Source organism: Pomacea canaliculata, linkage group LG3 (assembly GCF_003073045.1).
Source record: "Pomacea canaliculata isolate SZHN2017 linkage group LG3, ASM307304v1, whole genome shotgun sequence".
In the NCBI taxonomy this organism is placed as follows: Eukaryota; Metazoa; Mollusca; class Gastropoda; order Architaenioglossa; family Ampullariidae; genus Pomacea; species Pomacea canaliculata.
The window spans coordinates 26958448-26974787 of record NC_037592.1 but is presented as its reverse complement, the minus strand read 5'-3'; the positions used below and the strand labels follow the sequence as shown (position 1 = coordinate 26974787).

General features: G+C 34.7%; 1 protein-coding gene across 2 annotated transcripts; it reads right to left on the bottom strand.

Moving 5' to 3' along the window:
- Positions 1–2617: 2617 nt before the first annotated feature.
- Positions 2618–16304, bottom strand: LOC112559419 (phosphatidylinositol 3,4,5-trisphosphate 3-phosphatase TPTE2-like). 2 transcript variants are annotated; one of them, XM_025230667.1, is made up of 16 exons: positions 16000–16304; positions 15282–15643; positions 14389–14580; positions 13828–13965; positions 13552–13563; positions 12171–12337; positions 11669–11733; positions 11199–11259; positions 10938–11019; positions 10384–10534; positions 9511–9591; positions 7405–7510; positions 6914–7011; positions 6084–6179; positions 5384–5457; positions 2618–5000 (listed from the first exon to the last, which is right to left on the bottom strand). In XM_025230667.1, the coding sequence occupies exons 2-16, from the start codon at positions 15557–15559 to the stop codon at positions 4886–4888; spliced, it is 1716 nt and encodes a 571-aa protein (XP_025086452.1). In that variant the 5' UTR covers positions 15560–15643; positions 16000–16304; the 3' UTR covers positions 2618–4885. The 2 variants fall into 2 exon arrangements, with proteins under 2 accessions (XP_025086452.1, XP_025086453.1); XM_025230668.1 differs by lacking the exon at positions 13552–13563.
- Between the last annotated feature and the right edge of the window lie 36 nt (positions 16305–16340).

Sequence of the window (16340 nt, the reverse complement as noted above, 5' to 3'; positions counted from 1 at the left end):
AAAACGAGCCATTAATTCCAAACGAACCTCAGGAGGTCCTCTTAATGTCTGTGGAGCATTTAATTTTAAAAATACTTTTGTGTTCTTTTCTTTCTTCCCCTATTTCCCCGCATGATGATTAAGGATGATGATGAGGAGTAGTAGTTGTATTTAATTGCAAAGTTGACGAGAACCACATAAGCTAATTTCCAACAGGTCAGGTGAAGACCTCAAGTGGTTGATATGCCAAGCAAACGCCGATGCAATTTATTTCAATGATAAACTCTGTAATGCCATTAGCTTGGCGAGAGTTGAGGAACGAGAAGCCGGTCAAGGGACAAGGGAACTAACCCACTTTTCCGAGTTGGGCGGCAAATTTAGCACGGCGCCCTCGTAATGGAGTAAAATCGCTCTTAACGCAATTTTCCACTTAAAGTGCGCGTCTGACATGCAATTTTACTTCTGCACGTGCAGCATCGTTCTAGAGGCAAACACATTAAAGATTTCTATATTTGTCTGCACGAGTGTCAGTCTTCCGACCGGATATGGTAAAGGTCTTAACATCTGAAACTTTTTCTCCTGTGGATAAAATATTGGTCATATTAACCAAGAAACCTTGACAAAAAGTGTCTCTCAGCAATAGCAATGAGTACTGAAGCACGAAGAAATGCTTATTCAGACTATCTTTTTATTTTAAATAGACCCTTGAAATTGCATCGGTAAGGCTCATTAAGAAAATATAAGAAAATTATTTCATATTCAATTCATGAAGGAAAATCTATATTACTGAGTCATCATGGCTATAATCGAGAATCCGGTTTCGTCCCCTATATTTTTAAAGAATTTCTGTTGTATCCTCGATGCGAGGGAAAAATACGCACGCACGTGCCTCAAAGTGCAAACAAACCCTACCAGACTAAAATATCACAACCCTACCGACACATCGCTTAGAGTTCTTCATCAGCTATAGGTTCCAGGCTTTTAAAGGCGTCCCTTTTATCTAATCTCATTCTGTCCATCCCTTGAACCACTCATCATCTACATCACGGGCCCGATCCCCGCTTTTTTCGGCTGATACCAAACAAACTGTCTGGAGCCGTGACTGTGCAATACACGTACCCATGGCTATGGCAAACAATTTCCATGAAAAGTCAAAGAGGTCACACCTCCTGTTGCGACGTAATTGTCCATCTTCCATTTATCAAATGAAGACAGTGCACACACGTACCTGCGGCATTTCACATTTTCAAAAGTAAAAAAAATTGTCTTTTTATACCTGTCAAGAAAGATGAGCGGAATATATATATATATAAAAGCAACTTTAAAAACCTCCTCAAGTAATTAAGGCGAGTCATGGATCTTTCATATTAAAAATAAATAGACGAATTCCTTCAAACGCACGAGCCTGAAGAGCTATACATCCCATTCAGCCCATGTACACGGGCCTTATAAACACTTTATGAACTGTGTGGTTGCAGGCCGTTTCTTCTTCCTCTTTATAACTACACGTTTTATAACACGCTTTGATACATGGACGATGATGTGGCGAGGTTTTCCCTGAGGAACTCGACCGGTTATCCTTGCTCAGCACCTTCTGATCTCGGACACATCCCACCTACACAGCCACGCCGATTATTCCAGTGCATTAGGACTTTGGAGGGCCTGGATAATACTTGTAAGTTTACAGCAAAAGCACTCGAAGGTCTTAATCTGCCCATCCTTTATTTTCCCCTGCGCCATCAGGGAGATTGGCTACCTTGAAGAGGTCTGGTCAATCTCCGACAATAATCATTTTGATGCGATTACATAGAGTGTAATCTGTTGAAATCACGCTGGATTTACCTCTTCACATCTTTCGGGGACAAGCCAGAAATGGACGTGGCACATCCAAGAGCAAGACTTGGATAGCTTGACCAGTTCTATACCTACAACATGAGGTGCACTGGCCAAAATGTACTTCAGGCTCCTGATGTCTGCAGTCTTATGTGTCCTTAAACTGAGTGCTGCATTCAGTTTAGTGCTCTTGGCTTCTGGTGTTTAATGTTCTCAGCTTTTCTGGGAGGTAAAATGACACATCTCAAGCAGCCATCCACATTATCAACGACTGTCCTGAATGCATGGCTAGCTATGTTTACATATGTTTACCTTTGTGTAGGTATAAACTCTTCCTCATGCCTACTACCAATCTGGACAAATACCTAGTGCGAAAGCCACCGTGCACTTCAAGCTGTGCCAAACTACATGAATCAAAGTCTGCATCACATCATTTTAGGGAAGAACTGACACTTTAAATATTATAGGTCTATAGCATACCAACTGTGACCTTAAAATAATGAATAAGTGACATATTACAAACAGAAAGGAACCAAGGTATAATTTCTGTGTATAAATGTCATTAATTTCTTTTCACAGATGTGACCTCATTGGGATGAGGATTACAAAGTTCTAGAAATACCCATAAAATATATTCAATTCACAGTGTCTTCCAGTCGCACCAATCTTGCTGAAATAGCATAAGTACAATAAAAGCGTTCTATCCCCTGAACAACTTAACCTTATAAACCAGAAAAATATCACATCGAACAAGTCATCTGTCTTGCACAACGAAAATTGAGTTAAAATAAAACCAAAACATTGATTTGTGTTTTTCATAAAAAGCTGTAATAAGTTTTAATGACAAAAACAACTGGGAAAGAATCTTTGGCCATTATTAACAATGTACATTTAATGTATTAAGCATTTTAAATTATTTCCATACTTGGTGTTCAAGACGTAAAACAGCAAACTCCTCAGTACTGACGCCATGCCATTTCTAGCTGTGAATGCCATTTTTACTAATTTGATAATTTCACTGACAAGACTTCAATTATTACAATACAAAGATACTGGCACCAAATCAAGACAATACTGTTCTTTGACTTACAAATCACCCGATGTGGATGCTCATCACACTTAGGCTGCAAGAAAGCATTTTACACATCCAGAAAATAAAAACCCTATTTCAAACTTAAGTGATATATTACAAAATTACATATGGCGCCAAACAAAGCTTTTTTGGCTTCATAGGACTAGAGTTTGCAAACTGTAATACAGGTGTATATACTGTTTAAAATAACAGTTCTAATACGCACAATGGTGACTCACTAGTTTCTTAAGCAATTGCATATATCCCTCACATGGCCTTCCCATTTTAAAAATGAATAAAAAGACACAAATTATTTAGTAAGCACAATACTGCTGTATATCTGTAACAAAAGCACTGAACAGATAGCGAATTCAGAAACCTAGGACTGTGACTTTATGGCTTTCTCACCAACCGCATATCAGCAAAAACACATTTTGTAATACGAGTAGCGCAAGGCACTTATGAGTTTAAGCCTTGGGAACAGATAAAAAATTAAAGTTTAGCCAAAGTACTCAGTTTGGAGCATTTAGGGAGATGTAGAAGCAGGCAAGTTAGTACTTTACTGTTAAAAAAAAAAAGAGCAACGAAAAAAAAGGACAATGAAATCTTTTTTCTTGACCATAAACCATAAACTAAACAGAAACATGGAATGACTGTTGATTATTTAAATACATTTTCATAACTGCTCTATTCCACTTATTGTAGGTAAACACATGATACTCTTTTGGAAAAAAAGATAAAACAAAGTGCACGAATAAAGCAATATGAATAAACATATTACTTGGTGAAGTGAAAGAAATGAACATACACATACAAAAATATATTTAAATATGAAATATTAGTACATTAGCAGCTTGAGTATTACAAATATAGCCAAATGGGCAGTAAAATGAAAGGAACAGTGCCAAATTCTATCATCTTCATAAAATAGTCATGAGACTTGTTGGAGAGTTGAGTTGGGGAAGGGAATGTGATGTCATACCACAGGGAGCAAAAGAGTACTTCCCCTTGGTATCAAGAATCCTAAGATAAATAATTTGCTTATTTTCAAGAAAACACAAGCCTCTGTCAAAACACCATTTTCAATATTTCTTGGATTAAAGTAACTACTGCACATGAATATCTAAATGTTATATTCACAACACATCATTAATAAGAGTGAATTTAGGGTTCTCCTTGATATTATAGGTAATATTGGTGCTTTCGTTGTCAGCATAAAGATGACAAAATAATATCACTATTTAAATGTCACAATTGTTAAAAAAAAAAAAAAAGAAAAAAAAAAAAGGTCAAATATTGCACAGTTAAAATATTTGTTTCAGATTTCGACTTTTTTCTATACAAATAATCAACACCAAAAGACCCACCTACTTTGCTGATGGTCATTATACTCTTTCGTTTGTTTTTTTTGTTTTTTTTTTGTTGTTTTTTTTGCGTTTTATGGCAAAGGCAACGGAAACAGCGTGAGTAGATAAAAAAGTTCTAAGGCTGTGTGCAGATAAAAAAAGAGTTTTAGCAAATATTTAAAGTTCAGGCAAAGGAAACAGAATGTGTAAATAAAAACAGTTTAGCCATTGTTGTAAGGTAATAGAAGAGAAGCAGAATGTGCAGATATAAAGTGTTTTAGCAACAACTGCATGACCTTCTCATGCATTAATTAAAAAGAAAATCATGATGCAAACCAAGTATAAAATGTTGCAGTTCATTTTAACTTAATATTAACTTACAAAAATTCAAAAAGCATAAAATACTTCAACTCTGAGTATATTAATAGCCGAAAAAGCTATAAATCCCATCAGTATATCATCTTGGTGTAGTAAGGAATGTTGGTAAAACAAATGTGCTCTCTTCTCGCAATGACATATAAGATCTCTACTAATCATACTGATCTGTAAAAATATACTTTTCTTCCCAGTTCAAGAAACAATTTTTCTTTTTCTTTCTATTTTTTTTTTTTTTAAACAAATCAGATTTAAATAAGTAGTAGTATCAGTTTTGGGATCACAGGTCATCCTTGACTTCTTCAAACTTGAGTTCAACAGCAAAGTTGTCTTTGTATAGATGATGCCGCTTCTTCTTGTGAGGGTTGTCAAGCTCATCTCGAGAAAGATACAACCTGTAATAGGCAGTGTGATTGACGAAACATAAATGAAGTTAAACTGTATTTCTTCAGCGACAAATGCTTTCTAAAACTGAATTTCTAATGTGACAGTTTTACCCATCTTTTTCTATAACTCAATCACCTTTATTTATAGGCTGCAGAATATAAAAGAGTCAGCTTTTACTAAGACTGCCTGTTACAGAGTGCACCCAAACTCTCTCTCCCTGTCCCTTTGACCAGTTATCTGGTATACTCCTATATCAAGTTTTAGTAATTATAAGATGTTATCATTAAATTTTCTTTTTGTTATCTCAACTATTAATGATTTCAAATTTTTAGTTTTTTGAGTGGTCAAGAGACTAAACTATTTTAAAATGACTAGTACATGGTCATCTTACCTATTGTCATTAATGAATGACGTGTGAAACCAAAAGTAGAAAGGACAGTTGTCATAATCCTTTGGGATTCGTTTCTGTGTAAAATGAAGATAAAATGCAATACAGAGACGACAAAATAAAATACAGCCAGTATTTATACACAATATAGATCTGTTTGGATTTTTTTTTTAAATTGAAAGTATGTTTTGTAATGACATGTATATTGTGTTCAGTGAATAAAAGTGTATGCGCTTTAAAAAAAGTTGAAAGCGCAAAATCAATTTAATAAAGCCAACAGAATCAACAAAGGTGATGTGTATATATATGCTAAATGTTCAGTTTGTTATTTTAACATTTAAAAGAACCTTCATAATGAGATGAATTTTGTGTGTGTGTTTAATTGCAAATAAAAAGAAATGCAGTCCCAATACACAATGCAGTGAGACATGAGGTTTTTCAAAACCATTAAAATGTTATAACATCAATAAAACCTCTACACCACCATAAGAACCACACATTAACTGATGTTGCAAATTTAGACCCTGGTGTGCTATAAAGCCTATATTTTTTTTAATGTCTGAAATTTTTTCCTGTGATATTTTTGTGCTAAGTATATCACATATTTGTGTGTATGGAGCAAATCATATGTAATATCTAATATATATGTAAAGGCTGGCACACGTTAAACCACAGAGAAAGCATGCATGTGTCAATCTCATACATTAGTAGTGTGGAACATGATCTTGATATCTCCCTCTATGTTGGGGCAGTTCTCCAGTTCCATGGCAATGCTGTCAGTGTCAGTATACTTGATCACCTGTATTACAGTTGCAAGATAAGTTTAACTCACAGTTTTAACAAGTAAATACAATAACTAGTTCTTCCCTCCCTCTTCAGCAAACAATTTTTTGCATTAGTTGGACACACTTTGGAATTCCCTGCCAGTTCGCTTTGGGCATACAAAGAGTCATGAAACCTTCAAAAAATACTTTAAAGCTCATCTTTTCCGATAATATTTAACAGATTTACAAGTGTTGTGTGTGTATGCATGCAGACAGTAGCTTCTAGCCATAGCCATGCACAATATAAAAGTTATTTTTACTAATGTTTTTAAGCTGTGGTGAACAGAAAATACATTTAAATAAAAATAGATTCTCAAGAAATGATAGAGAAGAACAGTTGTTGAGTAATCAAACATTAGGTGATAAATATTTTTAATATAAACAACAAGTAAACTTGCAAATATCGATAATAAATAAAAGAACCAGCAAATTACCAGCAATGACTAATAAATAAAGAAATTCCTCCCTTCACTGTGTCTATGTTTTCAATTTTTTATCTTTTCACTGCATCCATGCATCAAAAGTTACTAAACACTGAGAATTGTCACCATGGTCAAGAATATTAAATAAAAAAATCCAATTATATTCAGAAAAAATTATTTCTGAGAAAAAAAGACAAGCTGTCGTCTGAAATGTCATGCAAATATTTATTTTAATGAAATAAGGGTTTTTTGGAGGGCAAGTAAAAAACATAATTCTTGAAACAGACCTTGCAGTTAACCTGTGTGCCAAGATTACATTCATAAATGAGAAGCCCATCTTGTCTGAGTTCCATCCTGAAATCTGAGCCATCACCATGCCCAACATCTGCAAGCAAAAGAAATAAGGTTTTCAAATGATTTTCTCTCCTTCATGTTTCTCTCTCCTCATATTTTCCCATCTTTTTCCAGGCACTTGTCTACAAATTATAAAGTCAGAAAAAGAAATAGACACCATTATTATTCCCTCCTTAAATAAGTAATTCGCAAACAGTAGTTTTTATGTATACGGCGTAAATTCATGATCTTGTGCTGTCTTTCACTGTGGTTATACATGTTTTTAATGTGTGTATGAAATTATAAACCCAAAAAGTGTATACATGTTAGAGAACAAACAAAATTTCAGTATTTGTGTGAAATATTTCAGCAGAAGAGCCTGTTCAAAGAATATCAAGCTGACCCTAACAAAAATTGTTAATATAAAAAATTATATGCAACTTACTCCCAATGCTTTCAATCCTAAGAGACTGGATTTTTAGAACTTTTCTTGGAGGAAGCTGCCGGTTATACTCATTCTTCAACTTCTCATAGTAACCCACATAACGGCTCTGCAATTGTTTGCAAAAAAGAAATATAAAACTGGATTTGACTGCCTGCTTCCCAGCTCCAATCTCCACTCACAGAAAAAAAAGTAGAGTAGAGGAAGCTGAAAACAGATTAAGTGACAGACTGCACTGGGAAGAAAAAAAAAAAGGAAAAGAAGTTATTTATTTGCCAAGGAACATTGCATAATAAACTTGTTTTGATGATGACCTTAATTTACTCAGCAACTACAAGTCATACAGCTGGTTTGCACAGGATGTTTTCAACTGAAGATGGCTGCCCAAAACTGGGTATGCTGGCAAGATATTGTTGAGGTTCTATGCTCCTCGAGGAGTAACAAGGACTAAACTAAACTAAAACTAAACTATTCATACACACCCACATTCACAGATGCCAGTTTGCACTTTCTCTGTGTTTGGCTTTGTGATGATCATTGCAGGTTGAAGACTGCATCATCTTAGACTGGGTGTGTCATGTATGAATGCACAACTTCTCACAGAAAGTGATGTATGATGTGACTACATCTGTCTCCTCATGTCAGCACAAGGGGCTATCAATGCCTCACAGGCAGTTCAGGCAAGATATCCTTGTAGCTTATTTGTAGCCTTCTGGTTCCAGCACCTGACGGCCCTCACCTGTGGCGTGGCTGACTTGAGATGCTGGTGTTAGGAGAGCATCAGATAAACCATGGCATGGTTGAAGTGATTGCGAGAAGGATGGAGTATGGCCTTTGATCATGCAATAGCAGTGATCAAGTGTAGCCTCCCCTTTGGTCTTAACATCCGCTTGTTGTTTGTACCATGGGAGCTCAGTCCACAGATTAATGTGACTGAAGTCCCCCACCACCACTATGAGACAGTTTGGGAATTTGACTTTGATGTCACAAAGAGTTTTGGAGTGTCTCTCAACTGCCATTGTCACATTAGCCTTCAGGTGGATGTACACACTACCTAGCACAAAGGAGCTAAACTCCCTCATCAAATTATATGGTCTACAATGGAGAGTTATCATTTCAAGGTTGCTGGAGCAGTGCATGGACAGAACACAACAGTCCATGCACCATGTGTTATTTATGAAGACACATACGCTGCCTCCCTCATTTTTGCCAGAGCTCAGGCAAACAATCAGCAGGATACAGTGAGAAACCAGGTGATTGAAGAGCCAAATCTAGTATGCTAAAATGAAGTCAGGTTTTGGTGAAGCAGAACACTGGGCATTCTTTGAAGTCTCAATGAGATTTTAGTAAAAGGAACAGCTCATCTTTCTTGTTTGCTAGAAACAATGGAGAGAAGCATGGCACACACTGGAGGCCAGCTAGAATGGTTGCAAAAGTGAACCATTAAGCCACCGTGCTTACCTCTCTTGTTCTTTGTCATGTTTGACTGACCATGTGGTGCATAGAGCGATTCAAGAGTTATATCAGGAACAGACTCACACTTACAGTCAACAGTGGCTTTCACACACAGCAAATTTTCCTGACTGTATACTAGTGTACATTTGGCTTTCTCAGACAACAAAAACATAAAGAACAGAACAGTTAGGCCACTTTCCAGTTGTCATGTTTGTCTGGTGCCATTATTGGTAAAGGAAAGAAAATAATACACGTAGTAATAATAATTACAGTATTTGTAAAACACCCACTATTGCAACAGCAATTCAAGGTGGACTTGTGCATTACCCCCTCCCCCAGATACAATATGTAAATGAATAATAAATACAAGAATATATAAACATAATATTATATAAATATAATAAATACACAATCTGAATCTAGAAAATACAAGAAGGTAAGGGCTAAAGCAAGAGAAAAAGAGGATTTCAGAAAGCTTTTGGAAAAAGAAAAGAGTGGCTTTATAACAAGAATCAATCAATAACTGAATAAACAAATTAATCAAGCAATTATTGTTGACGATACTGAAACCATTAAGAGCAATACAACTTAGTCACCTATTCACATGAGAAAAAAAAAACCCATAAATATCAGTAAAATTAAAACTGATCCTACCTGACTTGGAGTTTCCACACCTTGAAATGTTTTACCTTTGGTAAGGTCTGTTCTTCTGTCACCAAAGTACTGTAAACTTTCCTGAAAAAAATAATGTAAAAGTTACAGTAAAGTCAAAAGAAAAAAACTTTTCTATAGTTTTTCAATGGTATATTTAAAAAGAATTCACTTATAACTTGGCAATTGGAGACTAATGTCCCTCTGGCTAACCAGATTGAAGATAGCAGAGCAGTCCGGTGGCGCAACGGTTAGTGCCTGTCACCAATACAGTGAAGGCTGGCTGCCCAGAGTTCATTTCTCGTCTCGGGCACGCTGTTCTTTCTCTGCACGTGGCATCTGTTTACAGGGCTGGCTGCCTTGCCGTAATATAGCCTCAGTTGCTGGCACGGCGTAAAACACCTCCCCCCCACCCCTTTTGTTTCATAGCAATAGTCTCAACTTAAAGAGTCTGCTAAATTTACCTCTAATTTCATCATGACGTTAACCTGCATGGAGCTAGCTTTGACAACCATATTCTCCCCCTATTTTAATACTTTGCCACTGTAAACAAGCCCTCAGTATATTATGATTAGCAAGGCCAACCTGGAAATACATTCCACATACAGAAAGTACTGTAAGCAAAACATAAACCACTGACCTACAATTGTCACCATCTTGGGGACAAGCATTTTACTGCTGGGTCTTGAGCACAAGAGCTGATTTTTTTGTCAGAAGAATACAATGCACATACACGTTCATTTCTTCATTGTTCTTCTGCATAGAGAAGCAAAGGCAATGGGAAATGCTATTCAGGAAAATTATGTTAAATGTAGTCTACTTCTCTACCTCTAGTGACAGGAATGTGACAGAATTCATAAACCTCTAATATCTTACTTGTGCCTCCTCAAAAATCCCAGAGTCAATGAGCCACACGCAGATCATAGTTCCTGTGCGACCTTTCCCACCTTTGCAGTGGATTGCAATAACATTTTTGGGATCTGCAGCCATCCAATCACGCACATTTTCTGTGAAATCCAGCATATCTCTGAAAGAAAGAAGTTACCTTCCATGTTTGCATAACATTTACAATAGCTAAGTACTGTGTGTATATGTTTGCTATGTAAAGCATTAGTAATGTTCTGCCTAGTTATGTTCTTTCCAGGCAAAAAGGTAAGTGACAATGCACATCAGTCTGAGTTTTAACTGCTTTAGAATTAGGCAAAATTAGGCAAATCAGGTAAAGTGAAAAATTATTATAATAAATATGGTTTTCTTTATTCTAATTACTACTCATTACATTGGATGATTTTTTTCTTGTATCTTGTCAATATCGCTGCTACACCACAAACACAACGATAAAAACATCCCCTCTTATTCTGCTATGAATAAGTCTAACATTTGTGATAGTTTGCTAATAAAAAGAGAAAATTACAAATGTTAAAAATTACTTGAGTTTTGGTACATTATGATCATCAATGTACACTCTTTCAACATTGTTGAAAAAAAGAGTTTCATCATAGTCTCTTTCACCTGTAAAAAAAGATTTTTGAAAAACATGTATATAGGATAATTAAATAATAAAAAAATAATGTGCATTCTCATATCTTCTAAAACCTTTGAAACCAAGACATATGTATATAAAACAATATTCAGCTGATTTCTATCTCACATTTACCATTATTATTTTTGCCATTAGTGAAAATGCTTACTGCATAAATTGTATATTCTGTAATGTCCTCTGTGCTTGGTGTTAAAGAATCTTGCTACCTCCTGCAAATAATATTGAGAAAAATTACTATAGTCCAGCATTAATGCCACTTTAGAACACTTCTGTTAATGTCAAGCACTAGCAGTTCCTATCTACAAATAAACAAAATTCCTACATCACCTTAATTCACTGCAAAATTATTTACCATTATATTAGAAGTTTTTACTAGGAAAGACATTATACAACAAAACAATATTATAGCAAGTTTAAAATCTTATCCTTCATCATTCTCTTTCGCTCACAATAAGCTTCATCATCAGTTGTACAATTTTTCTGACAATGAATATCATTATATAGAATGGATAAAAATATGTGACTGTTATCTTAAATCTAGAGCCACTACCTACTTTCAATTTAAAACTAATTAGAATCTATGCCAACTAATTTTGCAAAACACCCAATAAGACTGACCTCAATAGGGTTTCTGTAAAAAGCCATCAAGCCAGTTGATGGAAAGGACATAGCAATTATTCTTTCTATAGTCAAAAAAAGGAAACACAAAGAAATAAAAAAATGCACAAGCAGCAAACACACATATAGATCAAAAGAAACTATTGAAAAAAATGATCAAAATTTCAATTCAATTAAGACAACTTTATAATTGATGTCTTTCAGTTTACTAATAGTAAGTAAACAATTTGACCATTTAAAAAGACTAATCTCTATCAAACAATAAGAGATCCTGAAAAAAGTGACAGAAAATACAAGTGTTACTCTAGTTACTCAAGAACAGCTTTACAGTTTATTTTATTCAAATAACCAAAAAACACTTTAATAGATTTTTTTAAAAAATTATTGAAACTGATTTGACTCTATTCCTATAATGTAAAAAGAGATGGAAAAGAACAGAACACAGAACTGACATAGCCAGATTGGAAATCAGAACACGATTGGAAGAATGTATTAGTAATACCTGTTATATAACAGAGATCAAGGTCAAAACCATCCCTCTGAAAGCGTCGTTTGTTTTGTGACACTATTCTTCTTGTTGCTGTCTGTACATGTCTTCGCTGGTTTATCATCAGGTAAATTAATCGAAGCAGTCGAACAATTCGCACAACTCGACCAATGACAACAAGCCTGAAGAAATAAGATCAATGTCTGTTATAATTACTTGACTGCATTTTTATGACATAATTATGCAATCAGTGAAAGTTTTCAATAGTTTTGAATGGTCATATATTTTTTCATGTTTATATTATAAAAATATTTGAAACAAAAAATCAGATCTGAATAAAGTATGTTAAAATATCCCTTAATGTCTAACAACGTTATTTTAACTACTAATGTCAATAATAATATAGGCAAGGGAAAAATGTAATATGTATGTACAGCTCTTTTAACAGCATCAATAATGTTAAGAAATAGTTAAGCTTTCATGAAGCCTCAGCTTTGGCAAAATAGAATGCAGAAATATCTTTATTACTTTTTGATGGGGTCAGCAGTCATATAAGTATATAAGTTTTTAAAAAAGCCCAAAACAAGAGAAAGTAACTTGAAATATCAACAATTAAATCAATTAAAGAAATTTGTAGGTAAAGATAAGTACACAAACATCTGCTGGGTACTAATTAAACCAGCTGCAAGTCATATACAATAATATTAAATGTACATAATGTAAAAGTACAGTTAAGTTACACTACCAGTCAGATGGTGAAAAAGAACAGTTAAATAATATTTTGTTCTGTTAAATATGAATACTTGTAGTTTTGTTGTAGTTTTGATGAATAGAAAAGGCCAAATAAATGACTGATACAATACTATACACTTTAATTGTTCCAAGGAAAAATTAAATAACCCAAAGCAATCATAGACCTTCAAAAGACAAGCATTTAGATGTTGAATGACATTATATACAATAGTTTTTATATAGCAAAGGACAGAATCTGCAATCTGTACACATATCCATAAGACGTTTTGAAGAAGAGGTTGCTGTAAAGTGAGTTTAAAGACAAGAAATTGTATGTACAGAGGATCTTCATATAAAGCAATTATACACGGTTTTGCAGAATTTATATATGAATTTACATACAGGACATAAATCACAGCTGGTAAGTAATAATGGGAAACAAATCTGCATGCAATTATCTCTTCTTAACAGTTGATGCAAGTTGATCATGTTAATATTCATTCCAAACTGGCAACATAGCCCAACCCCCTTAAGGATGTAAAATAGCACTAGCTATGAGCATATTGTTTGAGGAAAATGTTTCTTGCATCTACTGCAGTTTTACAACATGGAAATCTGAGAAAGAAATTTAAAGAAAGTGAAAGTACTGAGAACTGATATTTACCGATGGTGATTTCTGGTGTGTGCCCATCAAACATAATACCAGAATAGAGCTAATGGAGAAACCATGTAATGATACATATCTTTTAAAAATAGGACTGAAAGTTATGAAACCATATGTAAGGACATCTACCTCCAAATAGTCTGGCTGTTGTCTGGTACGTATATATAGAACAGGATCTCACTTTCATGTCACACAAAATAAAACATAGATACTTTTACAACAATATCGATTGCACCTAAGTGCTTATGAATACATAAACAGTTACATTAAACATACCTGATGTAACCTGCATTATTATTTTTCTCCTCATCTTCACATGGGGTTGAAATGCCAGCAAAGACCATGTCCAGCACAAAGGACACCAGAACAATCAGCATGTCTACCACATCCAGCCAGTTGTAAAAGAATGTACGGCTGTAAAACATATGCAACACAAAAAAGAAAAAAGGGTATATTCTAGGCGCTCTGATGAATATTTTTACTGCACACACAGAGGTGCAAATTATTAGATGCTCTTAGACTGGCTGTATGCAAGAGAGTGGGTGCAACAGGTTGGACATGACCTCCTGGAGGGTAAATTTGCACATATAGAGTAGGCACAGGTAGTTTTTTTTTTTCATTTATGTCTGATTGTGCTATTAAAGTGGCATAAATATTAGTACTGTCACATTTTGCTTTGATGTGCAAAGAATGTTATAAATTGCTTAAGTTCTCTTAGCATTATTCATGAGATGTTTGCAAAATTTAGAAAACTATATCTCTATATGCATGTCTTTTTTTTGCATAAGCAAGCATCATCTAGCAGGAACATTATAATCAAAACAATGTTTCAAATACCCAAGGCAGAAGATTCTCAATGCAACTTCTAAAAGGAAATAACTTATGATGACGTGTGAGATTTTTTCAAGTACATCCACACATGATGCCAGGTCCACAACTACAAAGATGAAGTCAACAATAATCAGAATCACAGTGACCAGTCGGAATGCAATGTGCTCTACAACTCTTCGGATGTGAACCTGCAATGATCTGGCAAACAAAAGAAATTAGATATCATTAATAATAACACCAGAGTGGTTATCAAGTTTATTATTCTATTGTGCAAACAAAAGCACAATATATTGCTATTTGCAGTTTCTTCTCTCAATATTTGGGACATTAAAAAGCACTGACATTTTACTACCCCAAAATAATTCAATCTTTTAAAGTGGAGATAAGCTATATAGCTTACAGAAGGGTAGTGCACCAGAGAATCCAACATTAAAACCTGTTAATAGTTCTATAAATGATCTTAAAACCTTAATTTTTTTTTTTTCTCCCATGTCCACCAACCAGAATAATGTTTGGGCTTTTTCGTAAGCTGTATTTTTATGTCTGAAAACTTGTATTGGTTGTTCTCTGATATAAAGTTTATTTTCCTATCTTCCCTTCCTTTTGTGTGACTTTCTCTCTCAACAGGTCTAGTGGTACAGCAATAAAATGATTATCACAAAGATCATTGACTTAAGTCTCACTTCTATCACACAATTTTTTTTTCTAAAGGTGCTCCCTGTTTACCTGGGACTAGCTCACTATGATAATGATACCAGCTCTGCCTAAAAGACCAAATGTAATATGTCCTTCTGTATATGTATGTGAGAGGATGTTGTGTATATGTGTATCATTAATATCACAATTAATTTGGCAAAAGAAAATAAATGTATGGTAGCAAATATCTGAAACAAACTCACTGCAAAACTGTCTTGGGTTCTAAAGGGTCACCAGCTGGATCAGTGATGTACTGACTACTATCACCAGCCCCTTCTGGAGCAAGATAAAAAAGTGATTGATGCTGCTGCTGCTTCTGATCTGGAGTATTTACTCTTCCTTCAATTATATTTGCTGGCTTGGCGATCACTACTTTTACATCAGAGGGCTTTGCTACTTCTGATGGCCCCATATTTGTTTGGCCTACAGCACTATTATCTCCAGCAGTGTCCTTGTCATCAAATCTTTCATAAGAGGCCATCTCCTTATATTACTCCTTTTTGGAGTCTTTCACAACTAAGTTTTTTATTTTAGATACCCTTTTTCTTGCCATGAGATGAGCTGTCTGCAACACAGGCAACATAATATAAATAAATTTTTCATAGACTTCATAGCTTTTAGTTACATATATGTTATTTACTTGCAATGGTGCATAAAGCTGTGCGATGTTTTAAAGTGTTTTAGCTGATTCACATGCATAAGAACAGCAATATTTAATCTGATTAACGTGGCATGTATGTCATTTTGATGTTGATTATACAAGGATAGTCATTAATTAATGTTAACATAATTTTGACTATTCCTGTAAATTTTAAGTATGAACGAAGTTTGAAATCATGCACGCTAGATCGGCATCTGTTAAAAGTTATTTAAAAGCTATGACGTTTTGCTAAATAATCTAAAAACAAAATGTAGACTTACTGGATGTCAGTACTTTGCGCTTATGCAACAACTGTTACGGCTCTGTGACAAAACTTATTGAGAACTTTGATCGTTATTCTAAAATTAGGGGGAGTATCCCCTTCCCATACTGAATCATGCCGTAAAAAATAGCTACTTACTTTCTACCTATTCACAGCTGTCAACAATTTACGGAATTAAAGTGAACAAAAAAATTTATTTTTTACAACCTTAAAATTCTGTAACAACATATGTTTATCAATTTTATTAACTGATTGTGCTTATTAAATAGAAGGATAGGACACATAAGCTATTCAGACGTTAGTATTCCCAAAAGTTGACGCCGGTAACTAAAGCTACCG